Genomic DNA, 25358 nt, shown 5'->3' with positions numbered 1-25358 from the left:
AAATAGATTGCATTTTTATGGTCCCCTTCCATTATCAGCGTGATAACACTTCACGATGTATACGCGATGATCGTAGGCCCCTGTCAACACATGCGTGTGGGACAAAGCAGGATAGAGCGTTGATTGTAATCTTGAGTACGCAGGCTCGGGCCACTATCAAAGTTTATATTTCGAATGCGTTTTCATCGTGGGAAATCAGGAAGGTTCCCACTCCGTTCGTCATATTTAATAATTAAATTAAAAAAAACTAAGTTACGGCTAGCCGTCACACCTCCACACTTAAACGATTGCTAGAGGAGTGCAACGAGAAAGAGCAATCGAAATTTTTATTCTAATTATAAAGATCTTGTCGTATCATGCTGTAATCAAGGTTTTATCATTATTTTTATTATTTTATTAATCTCGAAGATCTTGCCCTAACATGGGAGGAACCCAAACGATGGTTTAACTGCTTGAGATTGTGATGCTGGAATCGAATTACTCTGGTTGTGTTGTGTTATTTCATTTTCTGTTGTATGTAGAGTCGGATATAACTCCTGTCCAGGAGCGGTGGCAATATTTGTTGGTGATTCTACATCCCTTTTCGCTTCTGTGGGTTTTGGTGCTAAATGTATCAGAAACGTAGTTAAACTGTTCCATATGGCCCCAATCAGATGAAAAGACCATCTATAAATGCTATGTAGAGTTATTCCATTGATGAGAACTTCTATTAATTTTTTTGTAGTTTGGACAATTAGTATAATTGCAAGTATACCGGCACTGAAAGTACCAAAGGTCATAAATTTCGTCCACATTTTGTTCCAGGTATTGACTATTAACTGTTCCATTACATTCTCGTTCATTAACCTTCCAATTATTCCGTTACTGTCTCTTATGGTGTGTCCACGAATTTCTCTGGTTACATCATTTATTACTGCAGGTTGCTCCAAGGGGAACAGGATTCTGTTCATTAAATCTTGTAGATCCTTTTCTGTATATATTCCGCTGGTGGCTAGTGAGGGAATATTCTGGTACTTCCAGGTTAATCCAGAAAAAGGCTTAAGAGTGGTGGGAGTTTTTGCTTCTACTGCTCTTGGTAAAAACTTATACCAGTCATCATTAAAGTAATAAAATGTGGGTAGGAGAGCATTACAATCAACTACTGTCCCATAAGCCTTCAAAATATGTGTTTTTGGAGATAAAAATTTGGTATGGTTGTTATGGATTACTTTTAGTTCAGCATAACATTCGTCTCCTTGCGATACCTTCACATCAACGGGTATACACTTAACGATGTGTACTACCTCTCCTGCTGTCACAGCCATGTATCCGGGTCCTTTCATGAGATTATAGGCAAACTGATTGGGAGATTGACTAGCAATTGCAAGTGCATTTTTCATAATTTTTCTTTCTTGCTTACAGCGATGTACGACAACATCCTTGTACATACGACTTAATTGTACTTTTATGTGACGTTCTACATATACAAACTTAGAATTTACATACGCAAATATATCTAGGTTGTTCATTGATATTTTCTTACTTAGAAAAAATGCATTATTTTCGACAATATAAACAAATAATTTTGGGTGTTCAGTAACTATAATTTCGTAACCACGTAGATTACGTTTAGATTTGGATATTAACGCAAAAGCAATGTCTTGTGTTACTAACGAATATAATGTTTGTTCTATTTCACCTTCAATTTGATTAGCTGTTCCTTCATACAATATTTGATACCGATTAAATTTGCATACATCTTTAGGTACACTTTCCCAAAAAGTGTATCCTCCTTCAGAATCTATACAATGTTCACTACCTAAAATACATCTAACGCCACTACGTAATATTATTTGGTTATTATCTAAATCGACAGAAGCGGTATATTCTTGTAAAGTTACTTTTATTTTAGCTTGGACAACTACGGAATTCCAGCTTCCATAAGCATCGGAATAACTACCATAGGTACATTCTCCATTATGATCTACGCTTCCTGCAAGTATAGCGGGTCTAACTGTGGTTTGATTAACTTTAATATCTCGAAATACATGTGAATTGTCAAAATAAAATGTACCGCTTTTGTGTAAATCATAACACGTTTGTTGGCTTACATCCATTAAATATTCCATTGCGCCATTCTCTATTATGGAATTATGTGAATGCATTCCACAATAATAAACAGTTCGGTCTACTTGGACTTTACATTGAATCACTTGAGCAGTTTCATAGTTATTTAACTGTAATAATTGAATGTACTTTCTTGTTGCGTTTATTTTTGTAGAAGGCATTTCACATTCTTTCACACTTAATAAAGATATAGTGGTTATATTAAGAGATCTTGCTCCGCAGTCGTATCCTATGATGGCTGTAACTGGATTAGTTATTGTTAAAAATATCAGTGATAACAGAGAAGAATGCATCATGTTTTCGGTTCTGTAATCAGAAAATATTTCATTATATGTTCCTTTTGTTCAATTATCTATTGTTTGTTTCATAATATATATATATATATATTTTGTTTTATGATTTATCTCATTTTATATTATATTATATTATATTTTTCCTCTCTACCCCTTTTTATATTTCGGCTTATTTTCTTTGGTTGATTTGTTTATATGCGAAATTCGGAGTCTATTTGAATGAACTATTTTTGTGCCCTTTTTAGTCTCTATTTTTACATTATGTTTTGGAAGAATACCAACTATTTTATAAGACCCTGAGTAATGATCCCCGAATTTCCCTGGTTTAGGTCCTGATTTTAAGAAAACGTAATCACCTAAACTAAAGTCTTTTGGATTTATATGTCTATCGTAATATTTTTTTGATTTTTCTTTAGAGCTAACTAAATTTTCGTAAGCTAATTTTCGTATACTACATAAACGCGCAACTAAATCTATTATATATCCTTTCTATGTAGGTAACGTATCGCTTTCACGAAGGGGATTATTTGAGGGCATTCGAGCTAAGCGGCCAAATACAACTTCATACGGCATATGTTTGGTACTTTCTTGTACACAGGTATTGTAGTTTAGGATAGCTAGGTCGAGCCAATCATCCCAATCGTTGTCAAGATCGGTGTATTGCTTTCAGTACTCAATTAATACGTGATGAGATCTTTCTAGGGAACCGTTCGACTGAGGCATGAATGCTGTGGTTTTTAATTTCTTTATTTTGAATCGCTTGGAAATACGCGTCATTAGCGAACTCAAAAAATTTCTGCCTTGATCAGTAAGCACAGCTTTCGGACATCCAAAAACACAAATGAATTTCTTAAGAAATGCGTCCGCTATTGTTGATGATAAGGTGTCTGCTAATAGGACAGCTAGACAAAATTTACTTAAGTGATCCTGTAAGGTTAAAATGTATTCGTTTCCTTTTATTGTTCTTTTTAGAGGGCCTACAATATCCATAGCAATTTTATCAAACACTGTAGCACATGTATCAGTTATTATCATAGGTTGTTTGGTCTGTAAACGAATTAATTTCTTCAATTGACATTCTAGACACTGTTGGATTCGCCTTTGTATATCGTCTTTTAGATTTTCCTAATAATATTCTTGTCTGATCCGGTGAAAGGTTTTTGAAACGCCACGATGTCCTCCAATTGGGAATTTATGGAATTCATAAAAGATTCCGTCGCGTTGTTCTAAGGGTACATACTTTAACTTATCTGTACAAATTATTAATTTTATTCCACTATTTCTAAAGACACTATCTAATAAATACTCTATTTCTAACCAACTTAAATTTTCTACATGTTTACTCTGAGCAATACAGACTTCAGTTTGATTAGTATTAATTAGTAAATCTCTTAATATTTTTAAAGTAATGTGTATATAATCCTTAATATAAGTTAACGATTCTGGGCGGTCTCCTCGTATGCAGAGTCCAAATTGATGATAATTCTTCTTCTTCTTTTCTTTTGAGACTTCACCCACTTGTAAGATTACCTTAGTATTAATTTTCTTATTTTCTATTAATTTTCGAGCGCCTTCATCACAAGGTTGTCCATTGCTGCTTATAAAATAAGCAACATTGTCGTTGCGCACATGTATGGCTTCTTTAACCTTAACTATATTAGCGGTATCGTTGTCGTTATTTACGGACTCATCCGAACTATTATTCATTGAGTCCTCTCCGGAATCGGGATCTTGTATATTGTGAGGTAGATTCTGATTGGGTTGCACAGGTATTTTGGGTATAACTCGTGCCTCACCTTCAAGTTCACTATCGTCTAGATCACTTTCCACGTAATCAGGTATCTCATTTCGAGTTCTTTCGGGGTAACGTTTTGAAACAACTGCGACAGATTCAGGTATAGGCAACTTCTCTACAGGAGGTGTTCTTAGGTGTGGGATAATATTTTTATTATCATTATTAATAGGAATTTTCCGGGGTCGTCCGCGTGGACGTTTTATTGGTTTGATTTCTTCAGTTTCCTGTTGAACTACAAAAGGGGCAGATGACTGTTTCATTTGTTGTCTTTGCCTTCTAGTAACTACATTTATTTCAGGAATTTGATGAGTTTTGTCTGCTTCGGTGATTACAGATATGTAACTATTATTTTCTTGTGTTGGTATTTTCCGTCTTCTAAAAGGAATGTAAGTGTCTCCTATTTTTATTGTCTTTGTGTCAAAATTAACACTTGCTTTACTAGAAAAAAGGAAATCAGATCCTATTATGCCTTCACAATTTACAGGAAAGTCATTTTGTACAATATGGAATTTCATTGGTATCTCAAATAATTTCAGTGTTATTGATCCTAGAGTTCTATGGGTTAAACCATTAATATCTATTAGGTCAATTTGATCGGTCTCATCATGAATTCCTAAAGCATACTTTTCCTTTATTAGACTCTGTTCAGATAAACTATCAATCATATACTGTGTCCATCCGTATTTTGGATTATATATATTCAATAAAGGAGGTTCTTCGTCAACGAGTGGCGTATATAAATTATAAATTTTTCTATATTTTTTTATGTTACTATCACTAACATTAGGTTTTACTACGTTACTTTCGTTTATGCTATTGTTATTATAGTTTATCTTCGTACTGGTGTTGTATAAGAAATTTTTACCTATGATTCCGTGATATGGCATTTGACAATTTGCAACAACATAAAATACTATTTCATTTCCGGCTATTATTAACTTGACAAATCCACATTCTTGGTAATCATCTTCAGCAAAAATACTCTGCATGGGTAAGATATTAGACATTTGGATAGGTATATCGTCCGGTACACAACAGGATTTAATGATATTGGTAGTGGAAGTAGAATCAATTAAGAATTGAAACTCTTCACCTGTCTGTTTGCTAATATAAGAGTGTTACGTCTCAAGACGTATCTTTACTCATTTACATTCTTTAAAAGTGCAATCCCGAATTTCGTAAAATCAAAATTATATACACGTCCACCAGAAAACGATACGGCAGCAAAACACAAAGACCATACTCAGCATTACACAACACACAATGAACTCAAAAAGAAAATTACTCAACTACACAAGAAACATCAGCGATTTATTGAGCACAAATTTATGTATATAAGATGAACCACCCGAAAGGTGAGCAGCAATTATCGTTACTCCGTACACGTCAGTTCGACGATTGACGAATAAACTCTACATATCGACGCTACAGTCGCGTGCAAGCCTGTTCGACAATTTGGCTAATTATTCAACTATTACCTGTCAAACTACATTATTTGATCTCAATAAATACGCGATCCATTAAAAGTGAGAACGTGCAAATTCATTATTGAATCTATCCAAATACCGAGATCTACGATACTGAAAGTACTCTAGAAACTGTAAGTACAACATAATAAATAAATACATTCATTCTTATTCATACATCGTATATTATTCATTACTTGTGAGCCTCAATCAGCCACTAGTCAACATATTGGAACGTCTCATTCATTAGCTATTCGTAGTTGATGCACGAGACATAACAATTGGTTCCGGTACGAAAAATACATTCGATTGAGATAAAGGAAATTATTTTTATACATATTAAAACTTAGTTCTTATTAATGAATTAACGCATCAAACATAAAAGAAAGAGTTCGAAAACCGCGGATATACGAGTAGGCGTTGTAGTACAGAAGTAAACAGCACACGTCACTTTCTTTCATAGTGACCGAATTTCAAAATTGCAATCTTGCAAAATTATGAAACTAAGACAACTGCAGAAATAAATGACCGAGAAATAATTTTCAGCCAGTACGTCAAATACCATACGTAGATAGAATTTCCTTTTTTCTTTTCTTTTTCCCCTTTTATTTTTGCCATCTCAATAAGCAATTGTGTTTCCATATACTTCTACCATAATTTTTTGCTAACAATAATTTATCTTATTTTATATACTTTTCCTACTTCATCTATTTTGATTTTGTCGAATTCCCTTTGTTTATTCCGTTTATTACGAAAGTGCAATAAATGAGCAAGAAGTCCAGCACAACGAAGGACATATCATCCATAATTAGGAAACTTACGCGATCACAAATCGACAAGAATCCAAAATTAGAAGACCTTTTAGAAAAAGGACTGGATGAGATAGCTTTCAAAAAGAGTAACAAGCTACAAAGATCGCCTATTAAGACCAAGACCCAAGAAGAAATCGTAAGAAAAGAAAAAAACACAGGAGCAATAAAGAAAATCATACCAACAGTTGACCAATTAGTTGATTTAACAGAAAAACAAACAAATAAAACCGACTGCACTGATTCAGACAAATATTCACTATTAAACCAGACGTTTGACACATTTGACTCAGAAAAACACGATAGATATTCAGACATTGGAGGATTTTTAGGTGAACAAAGCCTAATATTAGGGACACCAAAAGATATATTATTCAGCATAAACACAAACGAAGAATCTGTATACACAAAATACGCATTACCAAAAAACTCTGACGAACCTATTAACCAACAACAGAACATCGAAGATTCAAAAAAAGACATTAGAAAAATAAACAAAACACAATACATAAACGAAAAGGAGAGTGAAAGAAACACTCAGCAAATTCAAAGACAAATTCAAGAAAACCAACGTATCACAAGTCCAGCAACAAACCCAATAAACATGGCAAATTCACACCCAATCAAATTATCACTCAAAGAATTGGTAAATTATGTTCCGGACTTCGATGGCAAAAATATGCCACCCGCAAAGTACATCAGAAGATTACGACGAGTAAAAAATTTAGTAGAAGACCAAGATGAACATAATGTAGTAGAATTATTGAAAGTGAGAATGAAGGGAGAGGCAGAAGAAGCTTTAGGAAACAGCTGTGTAGAAACAATAGACGAATTAATTACAGCAATACGAAGTCTATACCCAATTCAAGAAGACATACACGAACTGCGTGCTAGGATACGCAAAATAACACAAGGAAACACAGAATCAGTTATCCAATACACAAATAGATTATGTCAATTAGTCTTAGAAATAAAAGAAATATATAGAATACAAGAAACAAATGAAATAGCCAGGAAGAATTTCTACGAAGAATTAAATGCGGACGCAGCAAAATCTTTTAAAAAAGGAATGCAAACGGAAATAAAATACGAACTGGGCAATGAGACAACATTACAAGAAATGTCCAAAAAAGCCATAGAAATTGAAAATGACATAAATATTAGAAAAACAACAGACAATGTAACAATTAATAACACATATGCCGAATACAATGATTATTATAGACCTGAATTACCAAAAAAAATCATGATATGTCAAATTTGCCATGACCCCCAACACGAAGCACTATTTTGCCATTCTGCAGCATGCGTCTATTGTAAAGGATCAGATCACTTTTCTAATAATTGTAAAAATTCATTAGACAAAATCAATTTGATATGCAAATACTGCAGCCAAAAAGGACACTCAATAAGCGCTTGCCCACTGAATAAACGAAGAAATATCCATTGCCAATACTGTCAAGAATTAGGACATGAGGTAGGTCAATGCCCCTACATTGCCGACTACATAAAATGCTGGAAATGTGGAGAAACAGGACATGAAGCCATTAAGTGTAAAAATAAGATCACACAAAAGGTAAATAAATGCGATATTTGTGACGAAGGAAGTCATTCAACGCAAGAATGCCCTGAGGTCTTTTGTAAAAAATGCAATAAAAAAGGTCACTCTATCAAATTTTGCACAACAGGTAAAAATAGATCACCTTATAGAATATGCACCCTATGCCAAGAACAGGGACACGAAGAACAAGATTGTGAAGAAGCGCGAATATATTTCACAGAACAAAGAAATAAATCAAGTTACAAATGCCAATTATGTGATCAATTAGGTCACACAGCAAAGTACTGCAGAAAAATCGCGAATACACAACAATCTGCAAACCCTCAGCAAAATCAGCAAAACTATAACACTTACAATAGAAACCACAACAACGGATACAGAAACAATTTTAACAATGATCAAAGGAAAAAATTCTGCGCTTATTGCAAAAATATAGGTCACATAACAAGTGAATGTAGGAAATTACAAGCACTAAAAAATTATCCAACTCAAAATATTTCAATCACATGCGAAGGTTGCAACGAAACTGGACATAACATAGATAACTGTGAAAAAATTAAAAGATTACAAGAAGAAAGAATATTTTGCAGAATCTGTAAAGGTGTCGGTCATACAACAGAACAATGTCGCAAACATGGGACAAACTCGGAAAACTCTGGAGCTCCTTTGGGAAGGAACGCCTAAAGAATGAGCAGACAATAAAAACGTTCCACGACAAAACACTCACTCTCCCAACACAAACAAAATATCACATAGATACATACAGCAAATTCAAAGAAAATATAAAGGAAATAGAGAGTACCATGCTACAGACAGATATAGCTAAAAATAGTACTGACATTAACCAACAAATTACAAATGACTGTACCAAAATATACATTATCAAACTAAAAAACCTGCTCAAGTACATAGAAATAGTCGAACCAAATTCGAATAATAAACTGCAATTACTAGTAGACAGTGGAGCACAACTAAATATTATCAAAAATAGCAGCATTCCACAAAAGCAGTTAAATAGAAATGAACAAATATCTATATCAGGAATCACAGAAGACGCAATAAGAACAATAGTTCAACACAAATGTATATTGCAGATGAACCATTTGATTTCCATGTAGCACCGGATAACTTCTCTATTCCTTACGATGGAATAATAGGAATAAATGCCTTATCCAAACACAAATTAAGATTAGACAGAGGATACTTGGAAATAAATAATCAAAAAGTGCCATTAAAAGAAATCACTAGCAGAAATCAAACAAACACATTTACAGTACAAACCTCAAAAGAAATTAATGAACATCATGACACATGGAAACCCATAGCATTTGATAAAAGATACATAGTAAGCGAAAATGATATCGAAATAAATACGATTACACACAGCAAAGAAGTATCAATACATAAAGATGTAATTCAAATCTTAAATATAATAAGCGACATACAAGAAGAAACGAAAAATAGTACGGATGATCAAATATATGGGAATCCAGAAACAAAAATATCTCAACCTAACTATAACTCAAGCTTAACACAATTTATTGGAAACATTAATAAAGCCCTGGAAGACGAATCCAATGAAACCAAGGAGAACTATACTATTAATGATTATTCAAATTTTTGCGACACATTGAGAGATAACGTTGCAGGAGAGATCGATAGAAAATAGGACAAAATGACGAACCTTCACATTATAAATGATATAGAAAATAACTTCAAAAACATCAATAAAAAATTCACACCTAAAGAAACTAATTTAAAACCGACACATATATTTACAACTACGCACAACGAAATTACACAAAAAGAGACACAAGAACATGAAATAACAATACGACGAAAGCAACTGATAGATACAATAAATTTAGAACACCTGACTCAACGAAAAAAAGAAAACATAAAAAATTTAATACTGTCATTTGAAGACATATGCTGGTTAGAAGGAGATAAACTTGGCCAATGCAACATAGAAGAACACGAAATTAATTTAACTGATGATAAACCAGTATATGTTAAACAATTTCCTCTGCCATATACACTCAAGCAAATTGCATGTGATGAGACAAAAAAGCTAATTACAAATAACTTAATTAGACCTTCAACAAGTGCGTTTAACGCGCCAGTATGGATTGTGCCAAAAAAGGGATTAACAAAAGACGGAAAGAAAAAATGGAGAATGGTGATAGATTATCGAAAATTGAATGCAAAAACTATTCCAGATCCATATCTTATATCCAATATATTGGAAATTTTCGACTGCATAGGAAAAAACAAAGTTTTTACCACTATCGACATGGTTTCCGGATTTCATCAACTAAAAATGAAAGAGTCAGATATACATAAAACGGCATTTAGTATCCCTGGCATGGGACGTTTTGAATTCAAAGTATTACCTTTCGGACTAATAAACTCACCTAGAGTCTTCCAAAGAGCACTAACAAAAGTACTCGGAGACCTATTGGAAAAAGGGTTCTGCTACCTATACATCGATGATATAATTATCGTTGCAAATACGGTTGAAGAACATAACGAAAGATTCAAACTCATAGCAGAAAAATTAAGAATAGCAGGATTAAAAATTGAAACGAGTAAATGCAAATTTTTCCAAAAGGAAGTAGAATTCTTAGGCCACATTATAAGTGAAGAAGGTATCAAAACAGACCCAAAGAAAATAGAAGCAATAAAAAATTTCCTATCCCGAAAACTATCAAAAATATCAGAGAATTTTTAGGCCTAACAAGCTATTACAGACGCTTTATTGGACACTTTTCACAAATAGCAAAACCTATCATAGATTTACTGCAAAAAGAACAACCATTTATTTGGACTGAAGAAAGACAAGAAGCTTTTGAAAAATAAAAAAACGCCCTATGCACAACTCCAGTTCTTCAATACCCAGATATGGAAAAACCATTCATCATTACAACAGACGCTTCAAACTACGCGCTGGGTTGTGTACTCTCTCAAGAAGAGATCGGTGACGACAAACCAATAGCATTCGCATCAAGAATCTTAAAATCAGCAGAAAAAAAATACCATACATACGAAAAAGAAGCACTTGGAAGCACTTCTTTTCAAAAAGAAAGGGGAACAGATAAACTGTAACGCACTCGTCCCAACATACTACAAACTTGAAGAAGAATGGGTAAGACTCACACCCAAACCTCAACCATGCGTAGCACCAAACACACTCAGACCTAACACAAAAATAGGATGGAATTTCAAATCAATAAATTCATTAGCAACAAGTGGAGTATACTCTCAAGATGAACTAGACGAACTACAACAACAAATAATGTTCCCTATGGAGAGAACATCAATACTCAATGACATAGCAAGAGAAATAACGGGAGACGTGACAACGAGTGGGAGCATCTTCTCAGAAAATACCATAAAAAACATTGCAGTCAGCACCTGGAATATGATCATAAATAAAATGATCACTTGCGGATCAATCTCTTCAGTTATAATTATGACATTGATCTTAATAAACACAATGAAATTAATAATAGATACAATAATTAGAGGATATGCACTACATGCAATCTACGGCTGGTCACTCCACCTACTCGGAGCCATCTTCAGCTCTGTTACACACCTCCTCATCAAACTCGAGAAACCCAGCAAAAACAGACCAGACAATGACAAAGAAAAACACATAGAACTGCAAGAAATCAAGATTATCCCCACAATACCTATCTCAACACCTAGATGCATAACACCACCTCCTCTACCAAACAGACCACCTTTTACCTTCAACAATCAAACCTCTCTTTCAACTACACATAAACATTTGTTTTCACTAGAATTAAACTAATACAAACATGACACTCCTCAAATGTTGCTACATTTTAAGCGGGGAGGGAAGCGAGATGTTCGCTTTAGGAATCTAAATTAAAAACAAATTCCTTATCTAAAAACAAAAGAAAAATATATTTTTATCAAATTACAATTATGTTTACAAATACAATTACACTTATATACAATTACAATTGTATCGATGATCTACACTTGGACCTATGATTACATTGTAAAACTGACTAAAAACCTCCACGCATACTCGACGAAAACCATTACAATACACTAATAAGTCATAAAAAAATAGTTCGCGCAGATTCCAATTATCTTCATCTGGACCATACTCCCCCAAGAAGAAAGCCGTCTACGTCACTCGATCACAATGCCTCAGAGTACGCACTAACTGCCATTTCTGAAACTAACAAACAAATAGGAAACAAATTAGACATATCAATATACCAATATACAAACATACATTGTAAAACACTTACATCTATTCTCATATATTTTCGGGTCCCGGGCTTAGGTGCGACCGGTAAAGGCAAGCCCTCCCGTCTGGCCTTCTTTACCGCACGGGAATACTGCCAATCCGCAAACTAGAATAAAGAAATATAATGATAATAATAACAATGAATAAGAAATCAAATTGTAAAATACTTACGCAAACCATCAATTGGCGTTTTCTCGAGAAGCCATACATGTTGAATTCTGTATTTTCGTCACAAGCGCAGAGAACACTTTGTAAACTATTGAAACGACGCAGCCTTTATATACCAAATAATTTGTACACCTTGCAGAAAAATGATCCCACCGACGCAATCAAATTCCAACACTTCCGAAACTCGGAAATGCACATAACGAAATAATCTTTTCCACCGAAAACCAACCATTGCAATCAATACATATTAATTGCAATATCTTATGCCCCGAGGTGTTACGTCTCAAGACGTATCTTTACTCATTTACATTCTTTAAAAGTGCAATCCCGAATTTCGTAAAATCAAAATTATATACACGTCCACCAGAAAACGATACGGCAGCAAAACACAAAGACCATACTCAGCATTACACAACACACAATGAACTCAAAAAGAAAATTACTCAACTACACAAGAAACATCAGCGATTTATTGAGCACAAATTTATGTATATAAGATGAACTACCCGAAAGGTGAGCAGCAATTATCGTTACTCCGTACACGTCAGTTCGACGATTGACGAATAAACTCTACATATCGACGCTACAGTCGCGTGCAAGCCTGTTCGACAATTTGGCTAATTATTCAACTATTACCTGTCAAACTACATTATTTGATCTCAATAAATACGCGATCCATTAAAAGTGAGAACGTGCAAATTCATTATTGAACCTATCCAAATACCGAGATCTACGATACTGAAAGTACTCTAGAAACTGTAAGTACAACATAATAAATAAATACATTCATTCTTATTCATACATCGTATATTATTCATTACTTGTGAGCCTCAATCAGCCACTAGTCAACATATTGGAACGTCTCATTCATTAGCTATTCGTAGTTGATGCACGATACGTAACAAGAGTAAACTAGATTTTTAATTTCTCTATCATTCTGACGTATATGTTTTACATTAATTGGTTCTATCGGATTCCGTGATAATGCATCGGCTGTCGCATTGGCTTTACCTAGGCGATAAATTATCTCATAGTCATATTCAGAAATTTGGAAACGCCATTTCAAAACCCTGGTATTGAGGTCGGCTGACTTAAACCAAACTAAAGGTTGGTGATCAGTAATAATGGTGATTTTCCTTCCGAAGACATATGATTTGAATGCTTTGATGCTGTGAATAATTGCGAGCGCTTCTTTTTCGTAAACCTCGTAATTCAACTCCGGACCACGTAGTACTCGAGAGGTGTATGCGATAGGTTGGTCTGATCCAATAGTGCCTTGTGAAAGTATTCCTGCTATTGCAATTCCAGAGGCATCCGTACGAATTATGTAATCTTTATCAAGATTTGGGAATTGTAATAATGGAGCGCTACACAGCAACTCTTTAAGTTCACAAAATGAACTTTCGATTTTATCTGTCCATTCAAACACCGTATCTTTTTGCAAAAGTCTGGTCAAAGGTTTAGCAATTTTCGTAAAATCTTTAATGAATCTACGATAATAGCCACATAACCCTAAAAATTGACGTACAGCTTTAACCGACTTTGGTCTTGGGAATTCCTTAACTGCTTCAATTTTTTTCGGATCTGTTTCTAGACCATTTTCACTTATTATATGACCTAAGTAATTAACTCGTCGCATTAAAAATTTGCATTTTCCAATCTTCAATTTTAATCCTGCTTTTCGTAATCTTTCCACTAACATTCGGAATTTGCGATCATGTTCTTCAAGTGTATTTGCATATATAACTATATCGTCTAAATACACGAACAGATCTAACCCTTCAAGTCCGCGGAGCAACGTATCCATTAAACGTTGAAAAGTCGCGGGTGCATTCTTCAATCCGAATGGCATACGCACAAACTCATAGTGACCGAAAGGAGTACTGAAAGCCGTTTTATGCGCATCTTTTGGGTGCATCTTGATTTGGTAAAATCCCATGGCGAGATCAAGTACGGAATAGAATGTAGCACCTCCTATTTGGTCAAAAATTTGTGTAATGTTAGGTATTGGATACGAATCAGCGATTGTTTTTTCGTTCAATCCTCTCATGTCCAACACCATTCTTCCATTACTGTCTGTTGCCTTAGGTACAATCCATATGGGGATGTTGTATGGTGAAGTAGATTCTTGTATTATACCAGCTTTTAGTAATTTTTCGAGATGATAGTTAATCTTATCCTTCATCGCGTGAGGAAATTGATACTGTCTACTATTTACTGGTACATCATCGATTGTTCTTATCATGCAAGACAAGATCGGTTCCCGGTAACTTGTCGCTAGGAAGATAGAAGACATCTCGTACTTCCTTAATGAGATTAACAATGTAACTTTTTTCAGTATCGTTCAGGTGACCTAAATCTAAATAATCTTCTATGCTTTTATTACTATCTTCGTTGGTTTCATCTAAGATTACGTCGGCTATCCCTAAATCATTATCTATATCTTCTATATCTAATTCTTCTTTAACGCTGTCTTGTGCAATACTATAAACGTGTCTGATGGCCGAATTAAACGGTACTCCAAAATCTAAGGGTATCAATTCGTTTAATATTCTGTCAAACTCATCAGGACTAAGCTGCACTTTATTGACTTGCGGTCTTGGCATGATTTTTCCGAGATCTCGTTCTAATAATAGAGGTACAACAAAGTTCTCTCCTCTAAAATTATTAAATCCAAAGTCTATGATGGCTTTAGCTTCTTCGAGAAATAAAGCGCCTAATATTCCTTCGTAAGTCATTCCAAAAGCATCATCGACTACATGAAAGATAGTGTAAGTGTCAAATATCCTTATTTCGGTTGTACCAAGAGTTGATATTATTTCTTTTCCTATTCCTCGGACTTGTGTTTTCTGCGTGGTATCAATTTCGTTTCCAGGTGACAGAAGACGTTTCTTTATTAGATTGACTTCGGACCCGGTGTCTATTAGGAAATATTCTTTGGTACTAGTTGCTGGATTTAAAACTTTGACTTTTGGGGAAATTTTTTGTATTGCATTTATACTAACTTCTTCTATTCCTTCTGTACTATGTAAATAACAAAAATTGCTACATTGAACATTATTTTCTTGAAATCGTATAACATGATCTCCTACAATAAATTGTCGTGTTGCGAAATTTATTACAGAATTACTTTCTGAAAAATATGTAGCCCCTAAAACTACTTCACAAGGTATTGGAAAATCATCTGGTACTAATTGAAATTCCGTCGGTAAACCAAATATTGATAGTGTAATTGTTCCTAATGTGATAAACACCTCTGACCCTATTCCCTTTAACTGTTTGCATCTAGTACTATTTATATGTTCTGTGTAACTTTGAATCATTCCTATTTTCATTATGTTAGCTTCTGAGCCTGTATCAATCATAATTTGAAATTTAATATCACCTAAGAAGTTTGCATTAATTATTGGGACTTTAGCTGAAATTTTTGGTTCATTTGTTACGGTATAAGACTGAGCGATACTTCCGTCTCTTGTAATTGATGCGCTTGATTCGAATTGGTCCTCTGCATCGCGCTCTGATGAGAGGACTGCTGCCCGTCTCCCTGAAACTGATGGCGATATGGTTGTCTTTTTGGACAATTAGCGATATAATGGCCTGGTTGCTTGCAATAAAAACAATTAGTGTTTGGAGTAACACTATTACTATTATAACATTCTTTTGCTGAATGGCCTGACTTGCGATAAACTTGGCAAATAACTTCTGTATCACGGTTGATGCTTAAGTTTTTGCGACACTCTTTCGCTGAGTGGCCAGGTTTATCACAAATTTGACAAATAACTTGATTTATCATTCTTATTTGTGTTCGAGTTCGGCAGTCTGCAGCTATATGGCCGTTTCTATTGCATATTTGACATTTGAGATGTGTTCGACAATCACTAGCAACGTGACCTTTCCTATTGCAAATTTGACATGTTGTAATATTATTCCTTAACTTGGAGAAGCATGAATTTTCTTCGTGACCGACCTTTTTGCAGAAATTACATCGTTTACTTTCTCTAATTATACTATTGCAATTTAGGGCATTGTGGCCTTCTTTATTGCAATTTTGACAGAGGGTTATTGATCTGAAAGAAAGAGAATTATTAGAGGCTCGTGCTCGCAATGTTGATTGTAATTCTAGGTCTTTTTCGACTTTTATGGCATTCTTTAGCGCATTCAGGATAGTGGTGTCACTAGGTAAATTTAGCCGAATTTCGGGCTTTAGTCCTCTTCTAAAGCATTCAAATATGTTTTGTTCAATTATCTGTTTTTGTGTAGGCGTTAAAGATTCTAGATTCTCTTCTTTCTTTTTGGCTTCAATAATTTTACTACTTAACAGTCGTAACCTATTTCCAAAAGTTAATACCTTTTCTTCATTCCTTTGGAACTCATTGCCTAATTCACCTAATAATTGATTTAGTGTTTGGATAGGACCGAATATGTCAGCTAAATGATTTAATAATTCGTCTACACTAGAAAATGTTTGTCCTACTACTGTAGCACGTGCTTCTCCTTCTAATTTCGATCTTAAGCGTTTGGTTAAATTTTCTTCTATGTTTGGCGGTATTATACTTAATGCCTCTTTGCATCCTTCTACAAATTGGGTCCATTGGTTTGGTCTTCCATCAAATGTTGGCACTACACTTAATGCATCATTTAACGATACTACATGTCCTGGTAATGCTTTGGTTTCGGCGTATATTTCTGCTTCGCTATTATTATTGATTTTCGGCGGCATTTTGTTATAATTAATAAAAGGGATCGGTAAATCAATAATAGAGTCGCTTAAGATATGTGAAGTGGACGCAGTTTCGACTTGGTGTAAAGCTCTGTTTCGATTAAAATCTGGATCGAAAGCAGGACTGTCTTGAATATCATTTAAGTCAGGGAGTGACTCTGTTGATCGCTTTAGATTTCCGCCAACTTTACTAATTGTCCAGCTGACACTCGAGGTTTTCGACTGGCTGCGTGTAAGCCGCTTATCTTTGTTTTCGCTCATTAATAAATATACTTATGTGCATTTATATATGTCAGACAAAGGGAGAAGAGAAAAAAAAATGAAATTTGTACTAGAAGGTGTAAATTTATTTGGTGTTTTATTTTGCTAAATATTACAGGTATTTATATATTTTTACATAATTTTATGTTGACAAATTGTTAAGTAATTACAACTTAATTAAGGAATTCTTATAATCTTTTATTAATCCGAAAAATTTGTCTATTCTAGATATCGGCTCACTAGCAGAGGATAAATTGGGAGAAGCCTTACAATTTACATTCTTTTTTGTTATCAGTGGTAAAAGCGGACTCAAAAGAGCTTTGGGGATAGAAGGAGGCTCTGAAGATTTCTTTTGTATCTTAATTTTTTTAATCGCGCGCAAGGATCTTTGTAAAACTTCGTAAACCTCCGGGTTTACTTTTGTACCATCCTTCAGTATTTTAAGTTTCTCGTCACTTTTTGCAATTTTAATAACAGCGTCTTTAATGTTATGCTTTTTTTTTAATCTTTGATTTTCACAAAACGGTATTTTGTATTCCCTCCTAAATGTTTGTTGACAACGAACACACTTTTCCGGGATAACAAAATGTCGACATAAACATCTTCGAAATTGAGTGACTTTTTCTTCTAATATTGTAGGCGAGTTACTTGATGAAGGTGCAGGTTGTTTGGGTGGACCCTGTACCTCGTCTTTTGGTGTTGACCAAATCTCTATCGGTCGAGCTAACTCTATTTTATTCTGCTTAGATATCTCTTTTAATCCATTTTCATACTTGTCCTTTGGCAATCCTAACTCGTGCTTTCGAATCTCTCTCCCGAGAGCTCTTCGTTGTGTTTTAGTTAGCCGTTTTCTAGTTGTTCTATATCCTAGTTCCACTAGAACAATATCGAAACAAAGACACCAAACTTATATTAATACTATATTTCAATAATTAGAATGATTTTAAAAAAAAGTCTGAACTTCATATACTTTTACTAGAAATCTCAATCTAATTTATTGTAATAAAACCTTATCTATTTCTGTGTATAAACTAAGGATTATCGCGAATTATTTTACTTATAATTGTAAATTTTCAAATGACTTTGCTAATTTATCTACTTTATTTGCTAAAGCCCTTTTTGAAATCGTATTCCTACTAATTAGTTTGTTATTAATTTTTACTTGCTTCCTAAGATTTTTAACTTGTTTCTTTAGGGCAGTATTTGTTTTGATTAAATCTACACAAATATTTCCCAAACTAGCTATTTGTTCAATTCTATATTTATTCTCTAATTCAAGTTTCGCGACACGTGCGCTAAGACTACGACCGTTATTGTTTATTCTTGTGATATCGGAGCTATGATTATTAACCCTATTAATTACGGATATTTGACTGTCCTTTAAATGTGTAATGTCTTCGATTAATTCATCTACCGTGTCGACTATGTCGTTAGAAAAAGTATTAAAACTTACGAACGGTGGCATTACAACTAAAAGAAAGACCAAAAATCTTATCTATCTAACAACAAAATTTTATTAAAACTTATTCGTTTGTAGAATTATGAAAACTGTATGTGAACGTTTTATCAAAATCTTATTTTTACAGATATTACGGCAATTCATTCCTTAAATATAAATTTTGATTCTTACAAAAAGATATTTATCTTTATTTTTACTTAAACTTTCTTAATTAAACCCTTCATTCTTTAATACTATTTATTTTAAAATTATTTATTTTACTTATAACAGGCAATTTTCTTATTTAAATTTTCTAATTTGCAAAATTATTTATTTCAAAATTTCTACTTTTATATTATTTTTCTCAGCAAGATTTCCTAAATTTCTTTTAAACACAATATTCTAAAACTCTTTTATTTTTACTCCGAGTTTTATTTATTTATTTATTTTTAAATTTTCTTCCGCAGGATTTCTAATTTCTCTAATTAATTTTTATTGCTAATGTATTTCTTTCCGACTCAGACAAGATTCGTAATATTATCTCAAAATTTTTTCTGTATGTTATTTTCGATCTTTCTAAATTAACCTTTTTATTTCTAAATACAATTTTTAGAACAAAACATAAATTCAAAACCCTCCTTTTTCTGTAATAAGCATTTATTCTTATTTCTCTCTTCAAGGCACAAAAGAAGACTTTTCTTTGGACAAATTTTCTATTCTGATTTATAATTTTATTTTCATAAAAAATGATTCTTCTCTGAAAACTTTTTTTTAAATTTCAAATACTTTTCAAACTCTTTTCTTAAACAACTTAATTTTCTTTATTTTTCTCTAACTCTTCTATTAATTTACTCATTCAAATTTCAATAATTTTCTAAATTATTTCACTATTCTTTATTACAAAATAAATTCTCATTAATTTTCCCAAAATTTTCCTAAGTTCAATCCAAATAAACTCCAATTCATTTTCACTTTCAATTTAAGCTGTCTCCTTGTTTAACACAAAACTTATTTTCTATTTTCTCAATTAAATCAGTGATTTTCTGACTAATAAATTTGTATTCTTATTCAAAAAAAAAAATTTTATTACTTTATTTTATTCTTCACAGATTTCAAATTCAACAAAATACTTTAAGTAGTATCTATTCTTAATTTTCTTTTACTCTAACTGATCACTGATATAATTTAAGAAAGGAAAACCCTAACAGTTTTCTTTGCAACAATTTAATCCCTCCGGGGCCTCCAAAATTTTTATGTGACGTCGGGGTCACTCTCAGGTACGCTTGGAGTAAGCGTAAACTCAGGGTTGCTCTGATTTGGCTATCGTGTAACACATAAGCCGGGACGAGCAATATTGTTGCGTTGAGAAAACTGTATGCTAACGCGGAATGTAATAACCAAATGTTATTACGAACACACCAGACTTACGCTTAATGTGTTCTTAAGGGACTTTAATGGAAATTCACCAGACTCACGCTTAATGAATTTCCAAAAGAAAGGCGGATTACTTAAAGAAAGAAAAGGATAGCCAGATTTAAGATTTTACTTACTTTTATTTTATCAAATCACTTATTATTAAAGTTGCGTTCTCTCTCTGCTCTTTGGCCTCTTTCTCTCTCTATATGCTTTGAATATACTTGGGTGATTTTTCTTCTTTGATGCTTCCTCCGGGACTCACTCACTGGTAAATACTTCTTATTAGGGACTTCCTGGTGCTCACTCCGCTCTTACTCTAACTTCCTCTGACTTACTCTCCAGCCTTGTACAGAGCTTTTTATAAGCCGTGGGTGGTTGGGTGGAAATCCCTTTCCTCAGGTCCATGAAGCGATAACGGCCAAATTTTGTATTGGTGGGAAATTTTCTAATCATATCCAGAATTTCTTTATTGGTCTGTGGGCGTGAATTTTCAGAGAGAGAAAGGGCGGTCCCTTTTTAACTTGGGCCCTTTTCTCCAGAGATAGCTCTCGGAGTGCCACTTTTAATGGCAAGAGTAACGCTATAGCTTATAATTACTTATACATAATTGTACTAAACTTAATTAATTATGACGATACATAGTGACTATTATAAACATTCAGAAAAATTCAAACCTTTTACGATTTATTATAAAATACATTATTGTTCTATTTATTGGTTATTCGGTGACAAAAAGATGCGCATTATAATGGTTTACAAAATTGATGAAAATCTATACAATATTACGGATATTTTCTTAAAAATCGGTGGGAAAGAAAAAAAAAGATAGATTGTATTTTTATGGTCCCCTTCCATTATCAGCGTGATAACACTTCACGATGTATACGCGATGATCGTAGGCCCCTGTCAACACATGCGTGTGGGACAAAGCAGGATAGAGCGTTGATTGTAATCTTGAGTACGCAGGCTCGGGCCACTATCAAAGTTTATATTTCGAATGCGTTTTCATTGTGGGAAATCAGGAAGGTTCCCACTCCGTTCGTCATATTTAATAATTAAATAAAAAAAAACTAAGTTACGGCTAGCCGTCACATTATCTTTCTGACCTATGTCTTTTCAGCAAAAATAGAGGAATCGTTTCTCAAAAAGCGCGTTATAAAACCTTTTTATGAATTTATTATAGTCACTACTACATATGCTAATAGTCTGAATATGTGATAACGATCATCTAGTGCTCGATATATAAATCAGGATCAACGGAAACTCATTCGACTATTATCTGAATGCATATTTATCTTTATGCACGGAAAAATGTTTAACATTTTCGAATGAAATCGTATTTTAACAAGCTTTTAATCTTATCTCTTTGTCTGAGATGTAATAACATAATTTTTTCTCCAACATATGTTAAAAATAACATATTAATTTATGATTATATGGCACATTCTAGATTATGATAATCAACTTATCAGGGGTAGGTTTCGGATTTTCTTGAAACTTGCTCTAAATCTTGCCTATACGAGTATGGTAGTTTACTTCTGTATGGATTATTAGATCATTATAATAATTATATCAAAAGTTATAAACCATTGAAAATTTCTAACGAAAATTTCCGCAACCATTTAAGTTATCGAAACAAATTTTTTTTGATTACGCATAAAAGGGTGTACTTTGAAGATATTCAGTAAATAATACTTTAATATCAATTTTTCTAAAAGTTATTAGCAACTTGTTTAAACAATGGGCCATATCTCAAAAAGTGTTATTTTTATTTCAAAAATTCTTTTTCTATTGAATTCTTTGACTTTTTTTTTTAAGAATTCAATAGAAAAAGAATTTTTTAAATAAAAATAACACTTTTTGAGATATGGCTAATTGTTTGAACAAGATGTTAATAACTTTTGGAAAAATTGATATTAAAGTATTGTTCACTTAATATCTTTAAAGTACACCCTTTTACGCATAATTAATAAAAGAATTCGTATCGATAACTTAAATGGTTGCGGGGATATAAATTTTTGAACATTTTTAATTGTTTATAACTTTTGATATAATTATTATAATGATCTAATAATCCATTCTGAAGTAAACTACCATATAGGCAACATTTAGAGCAAGTTTCAAGAAAATCCAAAACCTACATCTGATAAGCTGATCGTCATAATCTAGAATGTGCCACATATGCTCAAGATGCAAATATGCAAGGCAATTTTCTATAGATTTATAGCTTTTACACAATGAATTTGAAATTTACCAATGATCTTACATTTATCTTAAGTAGACTTAAATGTTAAAAATATGAATAAATACACACACACGCGCGCGCGCTATTTGCATATTATATGATCATTCGTATTTTTAACGTCAGAACACATTATATCCAAATGGCTTATAACGATTGAGAGTGCATAATATAACCGTTGAAGAAAGTATGACAATAGTATTGACAAACGGGGATAACAACTATTAAAATTATTAGAAGAAATTCACCTTTGGAGATCAGTTTGTATACAAGTTTGTATTTTTTTAGTAAAATTCTCATTATTATTAACGATTAATTTTACCCTTCTAATGTATAGCAAGTAAATCTACGCAAGACTGATTAATAATTACAAGCATTTCGAAATTTCATTATTTTGTTTGTCAGGTTTTTCTCAATTTACAATTATTTAATATAATATATAAATTTTAAATATATAATAATAATTGTAATAACTGAATATGTACATTCTGCAAAAATATTCGATGCTGTAAATAAAAGATTGTTCATCTTCGTTATAACAACCAACGCTATAATCTTTATCATTAGAAAGAAATTCTTTGCATAGATTTTTCTAGATTTGTCATAGATGATTAGAACCTTCTGCTTTTTTCGATGTGGATGTGGATTTAGGAGATATTGATGAGTTATGTCGATCCGTTGAATTATCAGTCGAATGTCTTGAACTACCTGATGTAATAGTTTCTTGTAATGAAGCTTTGAGGATTTTTTTTTCATTATTATTGTTTAGCGATTGTTTTTGATCTGTACAAATTTCTTCCGTCATTGTAGTGCCAACGAATCCTAACGAGTCTTTTTGTGTTTGATAAATAACTTCAAGCTCTTCTTCAACATTATCCTTATTTTCTTTATTCAAAGCTTTTTGAATTTGATTTTCTATGAGTAAAACTTCCTCTTTTTCCATCAATTCGATTATTTCGTCAACTTGTTTTTTACTTAATTTTATATCTTCTTTTCCAATCAATTCTAAAACCTGTAATGAAAATATTGAAATTGATGAAATAAATTCAGGAGCCACAAAACTAATAAAAGATCATATTTCCGTACGTTTTACTTTATGTACACGAACTAAATTAGATTGATGGAGACAAATTCAATACTTTTGATATTAAATTTAATTTTTTAAATGTGTAAAGGGACTATCACGACTAGATAATCAAATCTGCCCAATAACGTTATAGAAAAGTAATAAATCTACCATATTTTATATGATAGACTTTATGTGATATATGTTTTTAAAACAATTATTTGAATATCTTATTGACTAAGACAAACGTACTTCTATAATAAATTTTTTATATTTTTATTCCAAAAATCCGTGTACATTTTTTCTAAAATTACGAAGCCGCAAAAGAAAATGAAATCCCCTTTTTCCTTATTTTCTACACAAGTATACAAAATATTTACTTGTAAAAATCTATCTAGAACAGCGGTTATTGAGGGCTCGACGGGCCTGTAGTGAAGTTATTGTATACTATAGTTAATCTATCGTGGGTTTAATACATTATTATTTTCTTGGGTTAACCTATCATGGGATTAGAATGTTAATGTATACTTAGGTCAACTTCTCGTGTATATACGAGGTGTGTTCAAAAAGTAAGGTGACTTTGTATTTTTAAGAAAAAATATTTATTTATTTATCCATATTTATGTTGTCCCCTTCAAAGTACTCCCCCTTCGATACAATACACTTATGCCAACGATTTTTCCAATCCTCAAAGCACTTCTCATAAGCACTTTTCGTTATAGCCTTGACCTCTTCCAGCGATGCAGTCTTTATCTCTTTAATCGTTGCAAATCTCCGTCCTTTCATAGGTCTCTTTAGTTTTGGGAACAAGAAAAAGTCACATGAGGCCAAATCCGGTGAATATGGTGGCTGAGGCATGATTGTGGTGTTGTTTTTGACTAAACAATCTCTCACAAGCAAAGATGAGTGAGCAGGGGCATTATCGTGATGTAAAAGCCATGAATTGTTTTTCCACAATTCTGGGCGTTTTCTTCGTAATGCTTCTCGCAAACGGCGCATAACTTCAAGATAATACTGTTTATTGACCGTACGTCCATATGGTAAGAACTCCTGATGCACCACGCCATGGTAATCGAAGAAAACAGTGAGCAAAACTTTGACATTTGATCGATCTTGGCATGCTTTTTTCGGTCTTGGCTCATCTGGGCTCTTCCATTGGGACCATTGAACTTTGGTTTCGATATCATAACCATATACCCATGATTCGTCACCAGTTATGACCCTTTTGAGTAAATGTGGGTCGTCGTTGACGTCATTCAACAGTTCTTGAGCGATGCTCATGCGACGGTTCTTTTGGTCAAAATTTAGCAATTTCGGAACAAACTTCGCTGACACACGTCTCATGCCCAAAACGTTAGAAAAAATTTCATGGCACAAGTCAAGCGATATACCAACATCCTCAGCAACTTCTCTGATAGTGATTCGACGATTTTCCAGAACAATTTTCTTCACTGCTTGAACGTTTTCATCAGTTGTTAACGTGCTTGGGCGTCCAGAGCGAGGCTCGTCATTGGCATCTTCCCGGCTATCTTGGAAGAGTTTGTACCACTTGTAAACATTTTTTTTACTCAGAACAGTTTCACCGTATGCCACCGTCAACATTTCAAGTGTTTCGGAGCACTTTATTTTATTTTTTACACAAAATTTGATGCAAATCCTTTGGTCCATATTTTTCGATAGCAAGAAATCGCCGAGCACGCAAAACACTTATAACCTTTACGCCTCTCAC

The 25358-nt window shown here is 33.2% G+C and overlaps 1 protein-coding gene across 3 annotated transcripts in view; it reads right to left on the bottom strand.

The window, feature by feature from the left end:
• The window catches only part of LOC131672486 (mitochondrial proton/calcium exchanger protein), a 581097-nt gene that overhangs the window by 127417 nt on the left and 428322 nt on the right, over positions 1-25358 (bottom strand). The window contains exon 7 of one of the 3 annotated variants that reach the window (XM_058949742.1): positions 22448-23575. The exons of the other annotated variants lie outside the window; for them this stretch is intronic. Coding sequence (XP_058805725.1) covers positions 23165-23575 — 411 coding nt within the window. The 3' untranslated portion in view covers positions 22448-23164. Of the gene's footprint in view, positions 1-22447; positions 23576-25358 lie in introns of those variants that run through there. 3 annotated transcript variants of the gene reach the window in all.

This window comes from Phymastichus coffea, unplaced genomic scaffold (genome assembly GCF_024137745.1).
Source record: "Phymastichus coffea isolate CEN01 unplaced genomic scaffold, Cenicafe_Pcof_1.1 PCOF00012, whole genome shotgun sequence".
Taxonomy (NCBI): Eukaryota; Metazoa; Arthropoda; class Insecta; order Hymenoptera; family Eulophidae; genus Phymastichus; species Phymastichus coffea.
Note: the sequence above shows the minus strand (reverse complement) of the source record. Positions and strands in the feature narration are given on the sequence as shown.